The sequence below is a fragment of the Herpailurus yagouaroundi genome, unplaced genomic scaffold (genome assembly GCF_014898765.1).
Source record: "Herpailurus yagouaroundi ecotype Mexico unplaced genomic scaffold, PumYag 189, whole genome shotgun sequence".
In the NCBI taxonomy this organism is placed as follows: Eukaryota; Metazoa; Chordata; class Mammalia; order Carnivora; family Felidae; genus Herpailurus; species Herpailurus yagouaroundi.
In genome coordinates this window covers 10,012,602-10,036,455 of record NW_024412420.1, presented here as the reverse complement: position 1 = coordinate 10,036,455, position 23,854 = coordinate 10,012,602, and the positions used below count along the sequence as shown (strand labels likewise).

At 39.1% G+C, this 23,854-nt stretch overlaps 1 protein-coding gene across 10 annotated transcripts in view; it reads right to left on the bottom strand.

Annotated features, from left to right (window-relative positions):
- Window positions 1-23,854, bottom strand: part of SPAG9 (sperm associated antigen 9) — a 100,473-nt gene that overhangs the window by 61,760 nt on the left and 14,859 nt on the right. For 4 of the 10 annotated variants that reach the window (XM_040497124.1, XM_040497127.1, XM_040497125.1 and 1 more), the window contains exons 1-2: window positions 11,331-11,694; window positions 6,530-6,680 (exon numbers count right to left, since the gene is read on the bottom strand). In XM_040497124.1, the coding sequence (XP_040353058.1) occupies window positions 6,530-6,680; window positions 11,331-11,491 (312 nt within the window). In that variant the 5' untranslated portion in view covers window positions 11,492-11,694. Of the gene's footprint in view, window positions 1-6,529; window positions 6,681-11,330; window positions 11,698-19,805; window positions 19,877-23,854 lie in introns of those variants that run through there. The other 6 variants (XM_040497130.1, XM_040497129.1, XM_040497120.1 and 3 more) reach the window with 4 other exon arrangements.

Genomic DNA, 23,854 nt, shown 5'->3' with positions numbered 1-23,854 from the left:
CACTTCCAGCCAGTGTCCTTCTCTCCACATACATCTTCTGAGTCTCCAGTCCAGATTTCCCCCATCCCCACTCTATGTGGATGCTGCCTTCCTCACCTGCTCAGGCTCTCACACCCTATGCCTAGGGTGTCTTTCTTGGGGAGGTCTTTGTCACCCTGTTTAAGATCTGACACCCGCGGCGCCTGGGTGGCTCAGTTGGTTAAGCGTCCAACTTCGGCTCAGGTCGTGATCTCGCGGTCCGTGAGTTCCAGTTCGAGCCCCGCGTCGGGCTCTGTGCTGACTGCTCAGAGCCTGGAGCCTGTTTTGGATTCTGTGTCTCCCTCTCTCTCTGACCCTCCCCCATTCATGCTCTGTCTCTCTCTGTCTCAAAAATAAATAAACGTTAAAAAATTTTTTTTTAAAAAAAAAGATCTGACACCCAAAGCCAGACTGCCCCTTTGCATGGATGTCCTTCATGCTGCCAGGGCCCTGGCACCTCTCTCCACTAGGTTATTCCCTCATGATATACTCCCAAGCTTGTGTGGGTTACATACCTGCCCAACCCCCACCCCACTTCACCCTATGGTGCTTCATACTGCTCTGCCCTAACTACCAGCTTTAGCACTAAATTGTGCAGAAAGGACACAGGAAGGGCAGATGATGCAATACTACAAAATATAAATAATTACAGCTTTATAGTAAGTCTTGATATCTAGTAGGGCAGGTTAGTGTTTTTATTGTTCTTCTTCAGGACTGTCTTGGGTTATTCTTGGTCTTTTGTTCTCCAAGCCTTCTTTCTTTGCAGCTTGTTGGTGAATATAATTCAGTTGGATGAACAACCCTACCGTAACATTTTTTGCCCATTCCCAGACTTAGCACTTTAACAATACTTTATTTACTTACTTACCTATTTATTTAAGTTCATTTATTTTGAAAGAGAAAGAGAGCATGCATGAGCGCGGGGGGGGGGGGGGGGGGCGGGCAGAAAGAGAAGGAGACAGAGGGAATCTCAAGCAGGCTCTGTGCTATCAGCACAGAGTCCGACTCGGGGCTTGAATCCTTGAACTGTGAGATCATGACTGGAGCTGAAACCAAGAGCCCAACGCGGAACCAGCTAAGCCACCCAGGTGCCCCTATAATACATTTTTAGCAGAACAGCTTAGGTGATTCAACACAAGTTGCTTTTGACCTATTTCACTAGAAGCACTTCCAGTAAGAAATGTCTGTTAATGATGCAATATAAACTGCCTTGAACTGATCTCTAAACTAGATCTGAGGGTCATTAACAGGGTGTCAGGTGAGGCTTTGCATAAACTGTGGCATTTTGATTGGCCTTCAAAGAAGGCTATTTCTACTGGGAGTAACCTAAGCAGGACAGAAATATGTATGTGGGAAAATTATAAAAGAAAGCAACTGGATGCAGCAGTTCAGGAAAGGCTTGAGGGCCGGAGATTCAAATCTGTGAACAGACGTGTGGAAGGCATTTACAGACATGGGACTTGAGCTACCCAGATTATGTAGAGAGGAGGGCTGAGCTTTAAGCTCTGGGGAACTCCAACACTTAGAGATCCAGGAGCCACCAGGGGAGGGGGTGTCCTGGAAGCAAAGGGAAGAAAGCATTTCAAGAAGTTCAAAGTATTTGAGTGTGCCAATGCTGCTACAAGGTAGGGTGGGAATGAGAATTTCCCCTTATATTTATAAAGATGGATGTTCTGGGTAACCCTTACAAAAGGGTTAAGTCAACACAGTAGTTAAAACAAAAAGTCTCAGAGAAGAGAAGTGAAAACCATTCCTCAAACAGGCCAGTTTGTCCCTGCCTCAGAGCCTTTACAGATGCTATCTGGTCATCCTGAAACATGTATTCCTCTAGACTGTTCTGTACACCTGTACATCCCTCCTGTCAGGATGCAAATCACCTCCTCCAAGAGGCCTTCCTAAGTAAACACCCTTCCCCACTAATTACTCTTTAGCCCCTTACACCTTGCTTTCTCAAAACAGTATATCACACACACAAGACAGTAAATCACAATACTTGAAATCTGTTACTTCATTTATTTGTTAATCTCTCCTACAAGAATACAATACATGAAGGAATAACATGTACAAACACTTTTTAAGGGCAACGTAAACATTTTTCTGGATGCATCATTCCTGAAAGATCTGCTAGTACCTGAAGATACAACTTTATTGTTTTTAAGTTATTTACTTTGAGAGACCATGCACGTGAGCACAAGCAGGGGAGGGGTGGAGAGAGAGGATCCCAAGCAGGTTCTGCACTGTCAGCACAGAGCCCGACGCAGGGCTCAAACCCATGGACCGTGAGATCATGACCTGGGCCGAAGTGGGCCGCTTAACCGACTGAGCAACGCAAGCGCCTCTGAAGATACAACCTTATTGACTACAATTCTCTGGCGGTATGAACTGTGCAATACAGCAACAAAGAAGGTCCGTAATGTTAGAATCATTGGCAACCCCCCCCGTACTGCCATTCTTCTGCCACGAAGCTTCCTATAGGAACCTATATGTTCCTTGGTTATAACCCATCATGTGGTTTTCTCACAGAACACTTTTACCTTAACGTTACTTCAGAGAAAACTGTGTTTAGTAAAATTAACGTTAATTAGAATTCTCACCTTCAATTTCTTGTTCACAATGGCAGAGCATACCCTAAATCCAGCTAGGTCATCCCCAAAGTTCTCAGAGAAATGAAAGTTGTAGAAAACTTTAAACCAGAGATAGCCTAGCCCACTTTTTGTCGTACATGGACACCAAGACCAGTGATCCATAATTAAAACTCCTAAACCCAGGTGGCTCAGTCGGTTAAGCGTCCGACTCTGGCTCGGGTCATGATCTCACGGTTTGTGAGTTCGAGCCACGTGTCAGGCTCTGTGCTGACGGCTCAGAGCCTGGAGCCTGCTTCGGATTCTGTGTCTCCCCCTCTCTCTGCCCCTCCCATGCTCAGGCTCTGTCTCTGTCTCTCAGTAATAAATAAATGTTAAAAAAAAATCTGAACTCCTCAACCCAACTCCTAGCCTTTTGTAAAGTTAGAGAAAGCCGTCTGGCTTATGACAAGGGCCTAGGTAAATAACAAAGTATGTTCTAATTATTAGACAAACTTTAGAAACTAGACTTTTGTTATTTTGTAATGTACCACTTCACTCCTGGAAATTATTAGTTGAGAAAGAGGAGAAAGAGATAGGATTTTATTCTAGAAACTCTATGGGAAATACTTGCCTTAGTATCTCTAAGAAGGATACAAAAAAAACCCTCCCAGGTTTAAGTCCATATTAATAATCTGTTAATCAGTTTATAACTTGTCAGTGAAGTTCTGGCACAGCATGTTGCTGGATTAAATAAATAAGAGAATTACAATCATCATCTCTTTAAGGTTCCTTTTTGGAATATAAGTAAAATATAGTTACCATATGGTATATATTTTTGATGTACTAAAAGTATCCCTCCTACTTAATTTTGTTTTGGGAAAGGGACACAGTAAGTAGGTGTATTGAGGGAGGGGTGTTCTGGAAGATCTATTAAACCTACAGGCATGCTTTAAAAAAGCTAGAGTGGAGTAGCAGTGAAGAATTAGAGAGTCTCCTAGAGGCATCGATGTGGACTGCTACCGAGCACATGCATGGTTAGATTCTAATAAACTGAACGATACGGAAGAGAGAAGGGGAAAAGGTGAAGTCAGTCTTACTGTTAAAAATACTTTTCAGTGGGAGAAAAGCTATCAAATATTTATTGATTGCTTACTGTTTCGAGCACATTTCAAAGATCAATGGAATGATTCTAAATGCCCCTACAAAAACCAAAAAACAAACCACACAAAATACAAAAAACACAAAACCTCCACTAACTGGAGCTGACAGACCATTTATATTATCCAAAAAAAGTCTTCCTAACATCTAAAACAAATAATTCACTTAACAAACACATTCTGAGTGGGCACTATGTGCTAGGCACTTTTCTAAATGCTAAAGATACAGTAGTAAGTAAACCACATGGATTTTAAGTGGAGGGAAATATACTAAATAAGTAAATGGCTTAGTATTTTAAAAGTATCAGAGTTACCTTTAAAGCACTTAGACCATGATAAGTACTTTGGAGGGGGAAAAAAAAGAAAGAAAAGGAGATAAGATGTAAGAAATTTATTTGTATTCATTGTAGGTAGCCTATCTGTTTTATTATAGAGTAGATTTTATAATATAACAAGGTTCTTTTAGAAACAATATTCGCAGGGGACGCCTGGGCGGCTCAGTTGGTTAAATGTCCGATTCTTGATTTCAGTTCAGGTCATGATCTCATGAGGTCATGATTTGTGAGTTTGAGCCCCACATCGGGCTCTGCACTGCTAGAACAGACTGCTTGGGTTTCTCCTTCTCTTTCTCTCTCTCTCAAAATAAATAAATAAACATAAAAAATATATAACCCAGGGACGCCAGAGTGGCTCAGTCAGTTAAGGGTTTGACTTCGACCCAGGCCAGGATCTCACAGTTTGTGAGTCTGAACCCCACATCAGGGTCTGTGCTGACAGCTCAGAGCCTGGAGTCTGTTCAAATTCTGTGTCTCCCTCTCTCTCTCTGCCTCTCCCCTGTTTACTTGGGTGCTCTCTCTCTCTCAAAAATAAACATTAAAAAAATTATATATATATATATATATTATACATATTTTTATAAAATATATCACTTTGTAAGGTACAAAATATAACTTCATATATTTTTTAACTATTAGTATATCTCCCCTCTTAGAGTTTATTATTAATTATAATTTATTTGATATGTTCTTGGTCAAGAATATAATCTATAATAACTAACCACAAGGTCTTTTAGCTAAACACAATGCACTTTTGAATATTGCTTTATGAAGGATTTTGAGGGGAAAAAAACATGTTTAGAAAAAAAAATGAAGGCGCGCCTGGGTGGCTCAGTCGGTTAAGTGTCTGACTTCGACTTCTGATCTCGTGGTCCGTGAGTTCCAGCCTTGCATCAGGCTCTGTGCTAACAGCTCAGAGCCTGGAGCTTGCTTCTGATTCTCTGTCTCCCTATCTCTCTGCTCCTCCCCTGTTCATGCTCTTTCTCTCTCTCAAAAATAAATAAACATTAAAAAAAAAAAAAAGTGAAGCCCTACTAAATTGTGAAGCTTCAAACAGTGAACCAAGGATTTCAAGCACCAATGATTTTCATTTCTTTTTTTTTTTTTTTAATTTTTTTTTTCAAAGTTTATTTATTTTTGGGACAGAGAGAGACAGAGCATGAACGGGGGAGGGGCAGAGAGAGAGGGAGACACAGAATCAGAAACAGGCTCCAGGCTCTGAGCCATCAGCCCAGAGCCCGACGCGGGGCTCGAACTCACGGACCGCGAGATCATGACCTGGCTGAAGTCGGACACTTAACCGACTGCGCCACCCAGGCGCCCCTGATTTTCATTTCTAAAAAACATTACACTCACTAGTCACCCCATCTAAAATTTATATGATCAAATAAAAATCAAAATAGCCTAAATCAAACGGAAATTTTGGTTATTAGTGTCATTAGTATACTAATCAAGATATAACAATGCTTGACTTTGTTTTCCTATATAACCTGAAAGGAACAGTAAAATACTAACTCTTTGGGAAGAACTCATTGCTAATTTAAAACAAAGGCATTAGTTTTACAAGCTAAAATGCATACAAACTTTCATTTTACTATGTTTCAGCTGTCTAGCACTTCTAACTTGGATTAGAAAGTTTATACAATGTGTTGAGGGAGCGTAGGGCAAGCTAAGGGCAAAGTACAGGCTAACAGTTCCCTGCCCCTGCCTGCCCCTGCCTGCCCCCCCTTCCCCGACCAGGTGGAATATGTGTGATATTCCTCGGATGCTCCTGGTTGCCCAAGAACAAAGGAAAGGGGTTTAAGTGCTTGCCATGGTGATGTGGGAAACTAAGGCAAATGAAAAATTAAACTCTCTTACTGCCTACAGGCCACTGACAAGTCCTTGAAATGGGCAGAATAATCTCCCTCTAGGAGGAGCCTGGATGACGATAACACTTTGCTAGGGGCAAAAGAGAATCTTGGCTTAACATTATCCTGACGCCCCTCTCAGGAACCTGTAAGTCTACTTTAACATACAAAAATTCCTTTGGAAACGTCCTTTATCTCAACTCCCCCAAGATATATGCTGGCAAACATACTCCAAGCTTATGGCCCCCAATATACATCTGAAGGGTCTCATGACTGAGGTTTTACTAAACATTAATATATGGTGTTTCCTTAGCAACAGCTAGCCCCTCAAGGTCCTGGAAACCTTGCTTCCAAAATTCCTTCACAACTTGCTCTATCCCTGACCCCCTCCCGACCTGAGGGTATGTAATGGGTTACCCACCACAACCCCAATGCAGCTCTTCCGGCGCACAGGTCCTGCCCCCCATGCTATAATAAAATCACCTTTTTGCACCAAAGACGTCTTCAAGAATTTTTTCTTGGCTGTCGGCTCTGGATCACCCCCCAACCATGACCCCAAAACTTCATCACAATGTAAATTAAGATTTCATCAAAATTAAGCTTACCTTCAGGCTGGCATGAGAACGTGGTTGACTTAAATCCTGAAATTTCCATTGCTCTGATCCAGGGGTCTCTCCGCCTTTCTGAGTATCTGGTGTAAGCAATCCGTCTCCAGCAGGTAATGGGAAAATCCCTAATGATATAGGACGTTCTTTTCTATTGAAGAGGGGAGAAAAAATTAAGCATTCATTCATTTTTTATTTTAATTATCATGACTATAAGTAATAAGCCTGGGCTGTCACTGGTTTAGAGTAATAACTCTTAAAAAATACTGTCTGCCTATCTAAACAAGTAAGTAGACTTACCAAAGAGAAAGGACAGTCTCAGAAGTTCAAATTAGCCCCAAGAAATTAACTAAGAAAAGTAATAACTAATAGTTTAAGAAACCTTCTAAGTTACTGATGAGTTCCCTCCCCGGGAAGCAGTCAGTGGTCTGGTTTCATAGCAACAAAAGCTACTAAATTTTCATTCCTGCTTACATTAGCCATCGGGAAACTGGCAAGCTCCTCCTTTGGAAGGAAGTACAAGCTTTGCTTCTAGACTTCCCAAATCCTCAAACCCATACCTAGATGCTTACCCAAGCTTCTTCAGGGTACATCTTTTCTGCCTAGAGGAAAATCTGTGTATAATCTAAACCAGGACTACCAATTAATTGATAAAAAGAACTCAAGAGAGTTTTAATCCTTAACAGCAGGAAAGCGGTATTTTTCTACAGAACCAGTATATGCATTCCTTTCAATCACGGTACTTATGAGAAAACCATTGTCAGTTTTTCCAAACAAGGAGGCCAAAAAATTCTATAAAAGACTGTAGAGTTTCCAGTGCTTTGTGGGAAATTTCAATGAACAAGAGTTACAATTTTAATAAGAATAGAATTTCAACTAGAAACACATCCTTCGGTGAGGCATAGCAGATTACAAATCAAAGGACTTTTTATAGGGTGGAAACCAGCCTAGGAAGAGGTCGTCCTGGGTCATTAACTCAAAAGAGAGGAAACTGGCAAGAAAGGAGACACTAAAAGTTTGGGGCCTCCTGGAACTCATACCTCTACTGGTAAGAATGTAAATTAGAATAGAAACACTAAGGCTGTAAATAAAAGCAGGAAAATACTCCGTTTTGCTAAGTTATTCTCTAAGCTCATTTTTATACCAAGAAACTTAAGCCACTTGAAATGTGCCCTCACGTAACACAAAGGATATATGCTCTTCCATTCCAAACTACAATCAAAGCATTAGTAAAACTGCCAGAACACCTTCTTAAAGACTGGATGAAGGAAAAGGATTGAGACTGCATTTTGTCAAAGGTGTGTGCACCAGGAAGTAAAACAGGACTCTTCTCTATTACTTATTGATCATTTCTTTGCATGTGGAATACTCTTCCCATTTGATTTGGGAAAATTCAAATGCAGGTAGGGAGGACAATAAAAGGCTACATTTTGAAACAAATTTGTTTATAAACAATCTATGAGCTTCCAGAACATCCAAACGACAAAAAACTAAATTAACTACTCAGCTATTCTGTTTAGACCAGTTATTCCCTACTGCTGCCTCAGCAGTAAAGTTTTTATAAGTCTGTAGAGAAAAGAGACATTATTTATAATATCCTTATTGGATAACCTAGGCCATATTGTATACATATACATTTCCATATATCATAGAACCTGGTCCTTCCTGAGAATGATGGATTTTTTCTACATCTTTTCTGCTTCCTTGATTTTAAAATCCCTTTTCATCAAACGATGGTGACAATGTTTAGAAAGCAAATTTTGTTTTAATGTCCATACCTGACAAAATAAAAAGTTGTTAACCTGATGTTTATCCCTCAATTTGGGAAGAATATATTTTGGGAACCAAAAATCTGAGGGTCTAAGTGCTACTTAGATAGATGACTTACTTTTTTGTTGTTGTTGTTGTTAATGTTTATTTATTTTTGAGAGAGAGAGACAGAGCACGAGCAGGGAAGGGACAGAGAGAGAGCGAGACACAGAATCCGAAGCAAGCTCCAGGCTCTGAGCTGTCACCACAGAACCTGATGCGGGGCTCGAACTCAAGAACTATGAGATCGTGACCTGAGCCAAAGTCGGACGCTTAACCGACTAAGCCACCCAGGCGCCCCACTCACTTATTTTTTAACATATCTTAATAACTTAAGCAAAAAGGTGTGAATTTAATCAGTTCAATGGAAAGTTCTCTAACCCACCCAGGAAAATAAGACAGACTTCATGCAAATCCATCACACTGCTAACAGAAATCAAAACACAGGCCAGGCGTTAGACTTCTCTTCCTATACGAATGACAGCACTTCATTTTCACACATATCAAGTACTGTAAAAGTATAAACCAACTGGAGGAAGGAGCCTGCTATAGATCCAAGTTTTGCTTTTCCCCTCCTGTTAACTAAGCCTATAATCCAAAATACCAGTAGAATTTGTACCTGTTTATATTGCTTTTCTTAATCATTTAGAAACTGCTCTATAGGGAGGGCATTCAGAGACCATCAAGACCTGACGATCTGGGTTATAAGATTCCAACTCTGGAAAAAATATTACTACATCCATGCCTTCTCTCCTTATTTACTGAGAAGTTATATGAGAGTTAAGTGGAGGAAGGACATGCAATTATGCAAGTCAATCAGAATCCTACTTTTAAAAAACACTGAAAGTTGAATGTTTGTTGCATGTTTAATACCCTACACGTTAAAGGCTCCAGTGAAACTCACAGAAGAAACCAAAGAATGGGATACAATGTGGGAAAATATCAAGTGACAGGTTTAAATGCCTGGTGTTTCCATATGCTATTACGGTCTAGAAACAAAGCCATCTTTGACTATCAGAACCCTTGTTACATTCTTTTAAAAACTGGCTTTGTTCCATATTTCCGCTTTTCAGTTGGTTATTTAAATGTTAGCTGTGTATAAATTCTCAATTAGGTTTTGAAACAGCTTTTTGGCTATACAGACATTTAAAACAAATAACCATAAATAAAAATTTTTAAAGGATTGGTCAACACTCATCATGTGGCAAGCCCTAAGAAGGATGGTCTGGCTACATTATCTCATTTAACCCTCATAAGAAAATAGGAATTATTTTCCAGTTGTCAAATTAGGAAAAGTGATGCTCAGAGACATGAGGCACTAGTAATCCACAGAAGCGAGACTCAGAATCAGACCTGTTGCCCTCCAAGGCGCATGTAGCTTCCTTGGAACCTACCTATTTTCTTGACAATTTAATTTTAATATTGAAGATTTTAATATCTTTATTCAAGCAGATCATCGGCAATTTTTGCATCAAGAAACTGTTTGAATTTAGTCATAAGGTATTTTATCAATAAAATAGCTAAAGTTCTGGAAAATAGTTCTGCTACAGATGGGGTACGTGTAAGTGACTACAAATTATTTACTTGTTTGGCTTACTAAATATCTTGCAACTGATTGAAGACGAAACAATAATCTCACAATTTTTAAAACTATCCAAAGGGGGTAAGAAGGGTCCTACAGCACACAAGTGGCAGAGCATTTATTGGCAAGGCAGCCCAGCTCCAAAGCCCACTGCGCGGCACTGCCTTCTCAGACAGAACCCAAACCTAAGACGGCCCTTTCATATTAGTCTTATTTCAATATTCTATATATTCTTAAGGTCTTTTTAATTTCCTAAAAGCCTAAATATACATATAAACAAATCTTTTATGTACTCAACATATAAAAGTAGTTAGATCTCTTCCGATTTTTATAAAATGAGGAAAGAAAATAAATGACCAAGTATCTAATTTTAGACCACAGATGAAATTTTAATTTCTGGGCCTTAATATTAAACATGAACTGATCTATGAATATAAAGAACACATTGAGGGAATTTACTAGTTTAATTCATCTTAATTTATCTAAATCCACAATTAGAAGTTGAGAATTTTAAGGAAACGTTTAAATAATAAAAGCTACACACCATGAGCCTTCATTTAAAACCGCGTACAAAGCAGAAATCTGAACAAATCAGATGCTTTTGGTGTGATGAATTAGAAAACAAAAGGCAACCAAACCCTTAAATATCTGAAATGTAGAAGATGGTTCTCACAGGGTGCAAAGGAGAGTGAACAGCAGCAAAGCTCTGGAGATTAATGACTACCCCCACAAGCAGGCACGGATATTTGTCACCCAAGTCTACAAAGAAAGGGCACCATCTGACAAAACAATAGTGAATAGGCTTTGTAAAGCTTTCACAACTTTGATGTGTAAATAATGCAGGGAAGCTGCATTCCTGGCCTTAAAAGGTTTAAATCCTTTCACTTTAAAATATATTTTGTTTTAGAAAGAAAATATTTAAATTGTCCGGTCCTAGGAGTTATTACCAAAAACTGCAAAATTGATGCCTGCATGTTCTTCAGTCAAAGGATAACTGAACAGAATAAAACCTAGAGCCTGTGTCTAATTGACTACAAGTCTAAGCATAAGAGATATTTGCCCCTAAATGCTCATATGCTAAACGCAGAGGCTGTATAAACTTGGACCTGGTGTTTTACTCTTGCTCTCCCTTTACTCTCTGAACACTGCTTAAAACAAGACCACACTGACCTTGTACTTGTGTATAAGTACAATTATGAAAATCCTTTTCGTAAGTCGGCGGTTTCCAAAGACAAAGCCGTGTCCCTAGGTGATGGCCTATAAATTACTATAAATAAGAACAGAAATCCTAGCTTCAGGCCATTTTCCATTGTTTCAATCTGCAACAGAAATGGTTACAAAGCAGACCTGTGAAGCTAAAAATTTGAGAAAAACCAACTAAACAGGGGCTTCTAAGAGAGACTAGAGTACCTGAGTATCCTTGGTAGGTTCTGCGTCAGAGCTGGCACACCGGTAGAAATAGAAAAGTGCACAAGCAGCAAAACAGAGAGAGATACTAAGATAGCAGAATTAATGACCACCGCCCCGCCAACAAAGCCAAACACAAACAGCAGCATGCATCCAGGACTCATGGCGCTGTGCTGGCATGGTGAAACACCCGAACCAGGAGGCCTACACGGGGGCCAAAGGGATATCTTTGTAGTGAGGATCTGTCATTCAGCTGCTGCCACAAAAACAATGCCATCAGCAGCAGCTTTCCACTCCATCCTGCAGCAGCCCCGAAGCGATGACGTCATCCTGCTCTCCCCTCCCCACCGCACAACCATAGAGCTGCTGCTCCTAGCATTTATGCAGCAATCTAGAGCGACAGCCAGCCTATTAACTATTTTCCTCTCCACTGAGAGTCCTGGCTTAGCTCATTGGCTACAGTGCTTGGGAGATCTACATAATTTATTCACACTCCTCCATCAAACACCAGTCTAACCCTTTTCAAACACGCCTCTGTACACAAAAAGGACTTTAAACCAGTTATACAGGAGAAATGAAAATCTTTCAGCACTCCCATGAATCAGAAAAACTTAAACCTAGCATAATCTCCATTAAGTATTACAAAACAATCAAAATACCTCGGTATGCATATGCTGCTTATAGGGTATGGCTCACGATTTACCTTTTCAACAGTGAGGGCTGTTTCTATTTTTCTATGCTATTCTCTCCTATAGCATTCCAACCATAGTAGAGAGCTTTTTGAATCAGCCTAACTATTGTTCCAGGATTAAAGAACAGAGAGAAACAGAAACAAACAGATTATTTCGATTTTTCTCAAGGCAAAATGTTTAACAAAGCTTACCTAATTCTACTATGAGCTGTGGACTCTAGTTGATCACTCCCTGAGAGCTGATGAAGTTTTGTTCTTTCTAAGTGTTCCATATAATTATGGATCATCTATTTTGAAGAAAGAAAAAAAATATGCAAAATTTTAAGGCTAATATCTGGAATGAAAACAACAAGGGAAACATTTTTGTAGAAACTTATTTACCAGACCACCCACAGTTCTATGTAGAAGATTATTAAGTATGAAAAAAATTTTAATGGCAAAGGAATATGCAAATGCTTACATTTAGGGATGCTGCTATCCAAAGAAGTAGCCATCATGTTGCTTAGCATAGCAAAAACCTTTTTTTAATATGTGATGTTACCAAAAGATATAATTTTGACATAAATACCACAAGTTAGGATGCAGACATTGTGGAGGCAGTGATAAGAGATCACTGATTAAAAATAATAGAGGGCATCTGAGAAATCCATGCACTAAACTAGGAAACAAAAAAGAAATTAATGTGAAACTTGAGAAGAAACTGTACCCTTCCTTATGTGGTGATCTTTTCCCATTTTACAAAGAACTCAGAGTATTATCACTTTCAATTTAATTTAATTTAACTTAATACCAGGATGTTTATTTCTTGTGTTTACAGACTTCATTGAAAGGATGCTAAAATATTTTCTCTTTTGTTTGATTGTTAATTTATTGGTATCACTGTTTGATGTAATCATCTATAATAATAGCAAGGTAAATGAAAAATCACAGCATTTTGATTTTAAATCTTGGATAAGGAGCCATAAGATAGACAACTGAATATGTTCAAGAGTATCAAGTATATAAACTGCCAAGAAATCCAATATTTGTATTTAATTTTTGGTCATCTATAGTTTCACTTTTAAGAAACCTAAATCTGGGGTGCCTGAGTGGCTCATTGGTTAAGCAACCAACTCTTGATTTCAGCTCGGGTCATGATCTCACAGTTCCTGAGATCAGGTCCCGTTTTGGGCTCCACACTGCCAGCGTGGAGCCTGCTTGAGATTCTCTCTCCCTCCTCTGCCCATGCACAGTCTCCCTCTCTCTCTCTCAAAAATAAATACGCTTTGGGGCGCCTGGGTGGCGCAGTCGGTTAAGCGTCCGACTTCAGCCAGGTCACGATCTCGCGGTCCGTGAGTTCGAGCCCCGCGTCGGGCTGTGGGCTGATGGCTCAGAGCCTGGAGCCTGTTTCCGATTCTGTGTCTCCCTCTCTCTCTGCCCCTCCCCTGTTCATGCTCTGTCTCTCTCTGTCCCAAAAAAATAAATAAACGTTAAAAAAAATTTAAAAAATAAATAAATAAATAAATAAATAAATAAATAAATACGCTTTGAAAAAGTTTTTAAAAAGAATCCTAAATCTGGCATTAAAACATGTAAAATGCAATTTTAATCATAAACTCAAAAGGCCTTTGCTAGATACTAATGTGCTATGAATAAGAAAAAATGAATTTAAAGGAAAAAAAGGTATGTTAGCAATCTAAAGGAATGTAAATTTGAAAAGTAAGTAAGAAAAGGTTACTGTCTTTCTGAGGACTATCCCTTGAATTCTTAAAATTTGAATGTTCTTTGAATGCTTGAAAGCATGGAACAGCTTTGTAAGCTTCTAAACTTTAGCTGTTATGATCATGGATTTCATCTCAACTATAACAAAATATGCACTGTAGCACGTTAAAAGGATAACTACTGAAAGAAAAGAGATTTTGAACAAATTTATAAAATTTCTGTTTAGGTTTTTTTTTAATGTTTATTTTGGAGAGAAAGAGAGAAAATGGGGGAGGGACAGAGAGAGAGAGAGAGAGAGAGAGAGAGAGAAAGACAGAATCTGAAGAAGGCTCCAGGCTCTGAGCTGTCAGCACTGAGTCCAACACAGGGCTCAAACTCAAAAACGGCAAGATCATGACCTGAGCAAAGCTGGACGTTCACCCAACTGAGCCACCCAGATGCCCCAAATCTACAAAATCTTTAAAAAGCATGTTTTATTGGGAAATTTTTACTTGGCGTGCATGTACAAAAATTAAGAAATATGTAAATCAGTTTGAAAGTGTTATTTACTTCAAATAAACAAAAGGCCGAACTGATGCATGAATTAAGCAAGTAATCTGTCAAATCAAACATTATAAAAGAATTAATCAGGGATTAATTGGGTGGCTTAGTCACTAGAGCATCCGACTCTTGATTTTGGCTGAAGTCCTGATCTTGTGGTTCGCGGGATCAAATAAGAAGAAATATTGAGGAAATTAATCAGCTGCTTCCCAATTAAGACTAATCTAAACAAGAATTATTTCGGGCAAAGAAAAATTAATGTAGAATTACAGGGATATGGTATATGGAAGCATTTTTTTTTTTTTTAAGTAGACATTAGGTTCCATCCAGAGCCCAAAGCAGGGCTAGAACTCATAACCCTGAGATTAAGACCTCAGCGAGATCAAGAGTAGGACACTAAACTGAGCTACTCAAATGCTCCTGAAAGCAATTTTTAAAGTTTTAAATTTAAACACACTTTCTATTTGTTAACATTTTATTTTTTAGAGACAGAGCACAAGTCGGGGAGCAGCAGAGGGGGAGAGAGAGAGAATCCCAAGCATGACCTGAGCTGAAATCAGGAGTCAGACATTCAACTGACTGAGCCATCCAGGCACCCCCTTTTCTATTTTAAATGTACAGATTTTTCTCTTTAACCTCATTTAAGGAACATACTTGCAGAAATACAGTTTATGATTCTGTGTCAGCACATCAGAAATAATGAACTGTTTTCTTTTTGTATCACAATGAACTTTAAGGAAAAAAAAAATGAAACTAATATAACAAAGTGACGATTGGGCCAAATACGTAACAACTTAAATTTTCAAAACATTTTAGAAAACCTAAGTTGAATTCTTATATACCAGAGAGTAATCATATGCAACTGATTAACTCAGATGAAAGAGTCTGTTTCCCTAAGCATCCAGATGACGAAAATAGAAACCTCCCCTAGACTGCCTTTAGAGTAATCTATTTATTCAATATAGAAAAATAAAAATTATAAATGCAAAGACAGAATCCATTCTACCCCCGCCCTCAAATAGTCCATTCTATGGATTGACTCTTATCTTAAATGATTAAATTTAGTTTTTCATTTATACCATGTTGAATTATTTGTTTATACATAATGTTGAATTCTAAACCTTCTTCAAAAGACTGACCCCTTCTTCAAATGATATATCCCAGATATATTAGGTATTCTGTACAAAGTACAGAATAATAAAATGGCAGCTAACATTTATTGAGCACAACTCAGTCAGTGCATTTACAGCTACTGTTTCATTTAATCCTCACAACAATATTACAGTTTTATAAACTCCAACTTATGGTTAAAATAACTTGCCCAACCAATTTGACCACCTAGTTAATGATCAACTGTGTTCTAACAGCCATTAGCTAGTTGGCTTTAGGGCCAAAACTCAGGTCCCTCTGACACAGTGGACTTAAGAAGTTAAGCATTACAGGACTGGTTTTGTATTTGCCCTTTTAGTCAATTTCCTAGGCAGGCAATAAGCTCATTGTTCTTTCTTCCTCACACCCACAAGAAAACCCCACACCCTAAAGCATTTCCTGACATCTGAAATAAAATATGCACTATATTCTGTAAATGCACCAAAAAAAGTAGAAAAAATAAACTGCACATAAAAATCTTGATTCTAATTACAGGGCTTCACAATATAGCTCTGTTTAAAAAAAAAAAAAAAAAGTGAGTGGGAGGGTAGGATCAGTGCTGCCAGACAGAAGAGAGAGGTAAGAAAGTAAAAGAAGACATGCTTTAGATAATCTACTATTGGGTCCACTGGCCCTATCCCTCCTGATCTCATTAGCTGTAACTCTCCATTTTCTCAGGTAAGCACAGTAATTCACACATATTCAGAAGTCGATTCAGCAACAAACAATAGGGAGTCATGAAGAAGGATCCCAAGCACACTGTCTGGAAAATCCTAAATCCCCACCACATAGAAACATCACTACCGAGGTTGACTGTCATCTTGATCTTGGCTAAAACTGAAAAGTAAGGCAGTAAGCGAGGTTTTGGAGACAACTGGCATGTATTCCTCTAATCGTGTTGTCGTGAATCTCTCCATATGCAGCCCAAGAATCATAGATCTATACCTGCAAAGCCCCTATTCTTAAAGTTGTTGCAATGCCATAAGGCAAAGAGGCACAGAAAAATTTCTAGTGTTTTTAACATTTATATGTTCCGTACCTAAAAGTGTTATTGAAAATTCAGACAGGGGCACCTGGGTGGCTAAGTCAGTTAAACTTCTGACTTTGGCTCAGGTCATGATCTCATGGTTTGTGAGTTCGAGCCCCACATCGGGCTCTGTCCTGACAGCTTGGAGCCTAAAGTCAGCTTTGGATTCTGTGTCCCCTTCGCTCTCAGCCCCTCCCCTGCTCACGCTCTGTCTCTCTCTCTCAAAAATAGGTAAACGTTAAAAAAAATTTTTTTTAATAAAAAAATAAAAGAAAACTCAGTCAACAGGGGCGCCTGGGTGACTATGGTTTCGGCTCAGGTCATGATCTCGCCATTTCGTGGGTTTGAGCCCCACAGTGGGCTCCATGCTGACAGCATGGATTTTCTCTCTCTCTCCCTTTCTCTCTGCCCCCCCCCAACTCTGTCTCTGTCTCTCTCAAAATAAATAAACCTAAAAAAAAAATAGAAAGAAAGAAAGAAAGAAAGAAAGAAAGAAAGAAAAAGATTGATTCAGGCAACAGAATATGAAGACATAGGTTCAAATCCAGTCACATACTAGCATGGAATTTGGAACAAATCACTTCATATTCCCTTTCTAAACTTCAATCTGTAAAGTGGGGTGGATGATGGGAGTTTGGCCACAGGATGAAATAAGAATGCATTTAAACACTCCCTGATGTAACACCAGAGTTCAAGTTTGGGGTAACTAATATAAGAGTATGTACACATGTGTCCCAAGTGCCTCACAATTCCTTAATGTTTTTATTTCCTCCACTGCCTTCTTGAAGGCAATATCTTCTTTTAAGTATATTCAGTAATTGGTACAAAATTTTTGATTTGTTTAGAGAGAGCAGTTATTCACGTTATAAAAAGAACCATAGGAGATTTCTCTTAGGCAGAAAACAAGGTATTTGATAAAAGTGCTATTTATTTTTTTTTTTTAAGTTTATTTGAGAGAGAAAGAGAGAGAGAGAAGAGGAGGGGCAGAGAAAGAGAGAGAGAGAATCCCAAGCAGGACTGCGCTGTCAGCACAGAGCCTGACGTGGGGCTCAATCTCACAAACCCTGAGATCATCACCTGAGCCAAAATCAAGAGTCAGACTTTTAATCAACTGAGCCACCCAGGCACCCCAAAAGTGCCTTAAATTTAAACAATTCTTTTATGCGAGCATAAAAAAGGTTACCTTAGTTGCAAGTGATAGTAAAAAAATAAGGTTAAATCCTTCAAACTTCCTTTCCCTGAAGGTTTCCAGAATTTACCTTCAGGATATCTAGTTCATTAGCATAGAAAGCTATTTTTAATTGCTAAATTAATAATGGCATTTCTAGTACAGATGTGCAAACACAGGAAAATGTGGTCTAAGGCAGACAGACCCATATTTCAGAGCAGCTACATCTGTGTTACATAAGCTTTCCTGAGGGCAGAGCAAAATAAGAAGGAGCCTATCAGGGCAGAGGAAAAGAAGTTGCTTATGATTGAGGGAGGGGACCCCGTGGGGAAAGCTGTGTGCGCCATGTGAAACCTGTCTTAGACACTGGACTGGCCCAACTCTAACTTGGTATTTAAGATCTTCCTGAGATCTCTTTTTCTTCCTAGTGTCATTCTCTGAAGGAATAGAGAAAGAGGAAACTTATTATATCTTTTCATTAGAAGTTAAGATGTCAGACTTTTTTCTGTAGGAACATATCTCACTTTTATTAAATAAATGAGAAAAATATGAAATTTCACTTCACAGTAATTCTTTTAAATCATGTATTCATTTTATACATACTTCAATTTAACAATCCTCAATTATTACACAGGTTAGAACGTCGACGAGAAAACAAAATGATTGTTCATTATTCATCACTATCGATTATCTGTGGCAATAAACATATTCCCCCAAACATATTTCTATTTTTTAAAGTTTATTTATTTTATGAGAGAGAGAGAGAGAGGGAGACAGCGCACATGTGTGCTGGAGAGGGGCAGAGAGAGAATCCTAAGCAGGCTCCATGCTGTCAGCACAGAACCCGAGTTCCAAGAACCCCAAGATCATTACCCGAGATGAAATCAAGAGTCAGCTGCTTCACTGCCTGAGCCAGCCAGGCACCCCAAACATATTTCTAATTATAGCACTGATGAGCACTGCTGGTTGTTCAGGCACTGGTCTGGTGTAAAAAGAACCAACAACAAGATTACCCATCAACTGGTTTTGAGTAGTCTTAGTATCCACCAAATATCATCTTATTAAATGTGGGTATTTTTCACACACTGAAAAGGCTGCTGCTTAAGCTATTCCTGCCTTCTCAGGGCTCCACGGTTCCAGCCCTCTGGTTCCAGCCCTCTGTGGCCAATCTTTTCCCTCCATCACTGAGTGTCAATTCTTCATGTGTGGCTACAAAAACTAAAATCGTAATAATCAAACCTCATATGTCAGAAATTCCATCCCCTCCTCAAGAAAGTATTAAGCACATTATTCCAAAGCAAATGAAACTGGACGCAGTGGGGTTTTATCTTCCTTAAAAGCAACAATATAGGTTCCCACCACGGGCAGGCTAAGAGATCACAAACTAGTGAAAGAAAAATGGAAGCTGAAAATTGGAACCATCTGCATCTTGGGAGAGATTTCGATGAGCAAGGGGAAAAAAAGAGGAGTTACTTTTTGCATATAACCAACAATGCTTGAGTCTAATGAAAACTCTATTTTATTGAGGCTTGTGAACCCCAGACTGACCATGAAACACAAAAATCATTTCCATGTTAAGGAGACTGTAACAACAACAACATATGAAAGGCTGACAGAGAATCATAAAAAGGTTAAAAAAATGCTCAGGTACATTTTCTTATTTGCTTTGGAGAGATTATGTGCTAAAGTTATTAATTTAAAATAATGAAATTTCATGCAGAAAACCTGTTTTAGAGTCATTCTGACTTAATACACCATTTGTGTTCATGTTATTCGTTATGAGCTTAGTGCAAATAAGTCCTTTATACTGGATTATAAATACAGAAACTCTTACCAATAATTTACCAATCCATCATATCCCAACCGGTAACAAATTAATTCTGTCATATTAGCATCATGTCGACTTTTTATTATGCACATATTAGCCAGCCAAAGAAACAACTATTGGAACTGTCAATAATTGTGTTATTCTGTGGCACACCAATTCACATGAAAAGTTAATTCCAGATTAAAAAAACAAAAAACAAAAAACAATAAAAGTCAACATTTGGTAATGAGGTAAATACTACAGGAAATTTAATGTTTTCTGGACATAATCCCCCCAAAATTATACCAGCTCACTTTCAAAGAAAAATCAAGACGTGACTTCTAAGGTTAATTGCTTTATTTAAATATTAGCATGATAAGAACACAGAAACCCACCTCAGTGTGTCTCTGATGTAATGCATTATACTCCTTCTTCAGTTCTGCTTCTCTTTCTTCAAGTCTGCTAACTGAAATTAAGATACATATATTTAATCAGAACAAAATATAAGAAATTTACTTGAAAATCCCATCTCTAAAACCTGGAATAGATTATCCCTAAGTCTTAGCAACTTTAGGACTCACTGCTTCTCAAAATCAAGCTCATTTCACCATCCTTGATAAATAAAACTTTCAGGTACAGGGGATAAACTGGCTTTGAAAAAAAAAAAAAAAAAAGCCCCTATGGGGCGCCTGGGGGGCTCAGTCTGTTAAGCATCTGACTTCGGCTCAGGTCATGATCTCATGGGTTCGTGGGTTCAAGCCCCAAGTCAGGCTCTGTGCTCAGACCCTGGAGCCTGCTTCGGATTCCGTGTCACCCTCTCTCTCTTCCCCCCACCCCCGCTCTCACTCTGTCTCTCTCTCTCTCTCCCAACAATAAATAAATGTTAAAAAAAATTTTTTTTAATTTAAACATCAAATTGCTTCTCCTAATATACAGATGTTTATAAAGTCATCCCACGTACATAAGTTTTCAACATGATACAGAATTCTCTTTCAAAAGTACTTTACAAATCCCCTCATAGAAGTTTTAACTTCTATGGTCCCAAATCATTGATTTCTAACATTATTCAAGCTCTTTTCCACTACTGAGCAGTATGCGAAATCATCATTGTTTACAAGTACTTTTTCTGCTTCAGGTCTTAATTTCAGGGACTCATCTTCTTTTATTTAGCTCCCCCTGCTGGAGTTTGTGCATGGCACTGATTGGGGCAGTGCTCACAGAGTACCTCTTTACAATACTTTTTTTTTTTTTTTTTTTAAGTTTTAGATCCCGAGATCTAGAATATTAGGACAGGATTTCATAGGAAATAATGGTATCAGCCAGGATTGATTCTGAGAGAAGGTGGAGTTCAAGCAGGACCACAAAGAAATTAAGTTCCAGTATTCAGGACAGATGGTGATGAGAATGTATGGGCACCGTTACCACAGAGAAGGGGACCCAAAACCACAATGGTGGCGAGGCAGAGGGGAGACTGGCCAGCCCAGAGCAGCCCGTACTAGCTAAGGAGCAGTGAGGGACAATCTGATGGGGAAAAATAAAGCTGGTGCCACAGGAGCTTGTCAAGATACTCATTTAAGTCTGTTTAAAAGACAGATTAATTGGAAATGTTCAGGTGTGAGGGAGGGTCAGCAAGCTGCAGACATGCAAGCCTGCTCGGAAGCCGCGGCCTGTGACCGAGGCAGATGGCTGTCTGAGTAACTACTACAAACCAGAACAGTGCACGCACGAAATGTTTGCCTGCACCGAATGTTCACACGGCGCACCCCGAACAGCGCCTAACTTGTGCTGCCAGGACCCTCATCTCTGGTTTGTGCGTTTTTACTTGCCACCTTTGAATATCTTGAAAATGTCATTAATTAGAGAAACTGTAGGCCTGTGGCTAAAAGCAATGATAAGCAAACTTGTAATGCAGAGGTATTGTGATAACAGAGTAGATATCGAAACCATAATAATTTTTAGTGCTGCTTCTGTGATTTTCATTTACACACAGGAAATCCAAGCAAATTATAGATATTTAGTTACAATTTCAAAAATGTAAAATGTAAATGTAAAAATGCAAAAAATGTAAAAAAAAATGTAAAAAATGTAAATGTTTTCTACTATTTTTTGTCAATTAAATTGATCTGAAACCTTAAACCTGAGACTACTGGGTAAACCTTAATCTTTTTTTTTTTTTTAGTTTTTATTTATTCTGAGAGAGAAAGTGAGACAGCCCATGTGGGGAAGAGGCAAAGAGAGAGGGAGAGAGAAAATCCCAAGCAGGGTCCTCACTGTCAGTGCAGAGCCCAATGCGGCACTCGAACCCACCAACTGTAAGATCATGACCTGAGCTGAAATCAAGAGTCAGACAATTGACCGACTGAGCCACCCAGGCGACCCAAACCTTATCTATTTTTAAGTGTTCATCTGTGTTTATCAAGATCTTCTTGGTATTGTGCAACAAAACTAAAATTGGAGGTTGAGTCTGAAGTAAAATTTCAACTATCATCCATAAACTTCTAGTTTAAATTTGTGCCCAACAGTACAGCCTCATTATTTTCATCAGCTCACTCGACATGAATTCATAAAACAGATTGATATCAGCATCACCACCACTACTAATAGAAGCTAACATTTTATAGTGCTTATTACGGACCATGCACTGTCCTATGTGCTTTCCATACACAAATTTATTTGAGCCTGACATGAACCTTCTGATGAAGTATTAGTACTACGTTCATTTTGGAGATGAGAAAACTGAAGCAAACAGAGGTTAAACAACTTGTCCGAAGTCACACACAGTTAGTAAATGGCAAAACTATAAGATTCCTAATGGAGGAGACTGGGTCCAGAATCTGTTTTTAATTACCATGCTATGTTGCCTCTCAAGAAATACTCCTTTTAATCTGTTCATATATTGGAGACTACTTTAAAATTTCACTTGGGGGAAAATTGTATAGACACTGCTCCTTTGGCTTCAAACAAAAACACCCTCCATTCTTATGGAAAGAACCTAGTCACAGACACTATGGCTGAAAGGTATCAAACCGCCAAGAAAAATACGGCTCTAACTTTATTAATCATCAGGGAAATGCATATTAAAACCAACATGTAACACAGTTGTTGCATGCCCATCAGAACAGCTAAAATGAGAAACACGATACACCAACTTCTGGTAAGAATAAGGAGCAAGGTGGGACTCTCATATACTGCTGTGGGAATAAAAACCGGTAGACGCCATCTGAACATCGTTTGGCAAGATTTGATAGAGTTGTCTATTTGCCAACCCTGTGACAAAACAAGTTCATTGCTAGGAAATGCATAAGACATTTAAAAAAAAAATTATTTAATGTTTATTTTTGAGAGAGAGAGAGAACGCAGGTGAGGGGCAGAAAGAGAGGGAGACAGAGGATCCAAAGTGGGTTCTGTGCTGACAGCAGACAGCCTGATGCAGGGCTCGAACCCAAAAACCGTGAAACCATGACCTGACCCCAGGTTGGACGCTCAACTGACTGAGCCACCCAAGCACCCCCAACCTAAAGGCATTTAAAACAATGCTCGAAGCAGCATTATTTGTAATAATCCAAACCTGGAAACAACCCGAATGTCCATCAACAGCAGAATGGATAAACATTCCTGTACGGGAATACTATTCAACCCCGAGAATGAAGAACTTATTTGCGCACATCATGGATGAATATCACACACAGGAGACTGAGGGAAAGAAGGAGAAGCCAAAGAATACAAAGTTCAAAGACACACTGAGCTAATCTGAAATTAATCTGAAGTGTCAGAAGTCAGGGTAGTGGTTACCTTTGGGGAGGAGTTAGTGACCTGATTAATTTACTGTGTGTACAATCCCACCCTACCCTAGTCCAAATACAATGTACACCTACTCACATAGGTATTTTCTTTGACTTCAATACTCATTATTCTCTATATTATCCAACAATTTCTGTGAGTTCAACATCTAGCAGAGGATTTAAACAGACTATTCAGAACCATTACAAACAAATTGTGCCAATTTTCCATTAAAATGTATAAGGAGAGGTGCCTGGGTGGCTCAGTCAGTTAAGCGTCCAATTTCAGCTCAGGTCATGACCTCACCATTTGTGAGTTCAAGCCCCACACTGGGCTCCGTGCTAAGAGCTTGGAGCTTGGAGCCTGCTTTGGATTCTGTGTCTCCCTCTCTCTCTGCCCGTCCCCCACTCATGCTCTCTCTCTCTCTCTCTCTCTAAAATAAACAAACATTAATTTTTTTTTAAATAAATAAAATGTACAGGGATATGGGGAATGCCTGGGTGGCTCAGTTAGTTAAGCGTCAAACTCTTGGTTTCGCTCAGGTCATGATTTCATAGTTCCTGAGTTTAAGCCCCACAACAGGCTCTGCACTGACAGTGCAGATTTTCTCTCTCTCTCTCTCTCTCTCTCTCTCTCTCCCTCTCTCTGCTTCTCCCCCACTCTC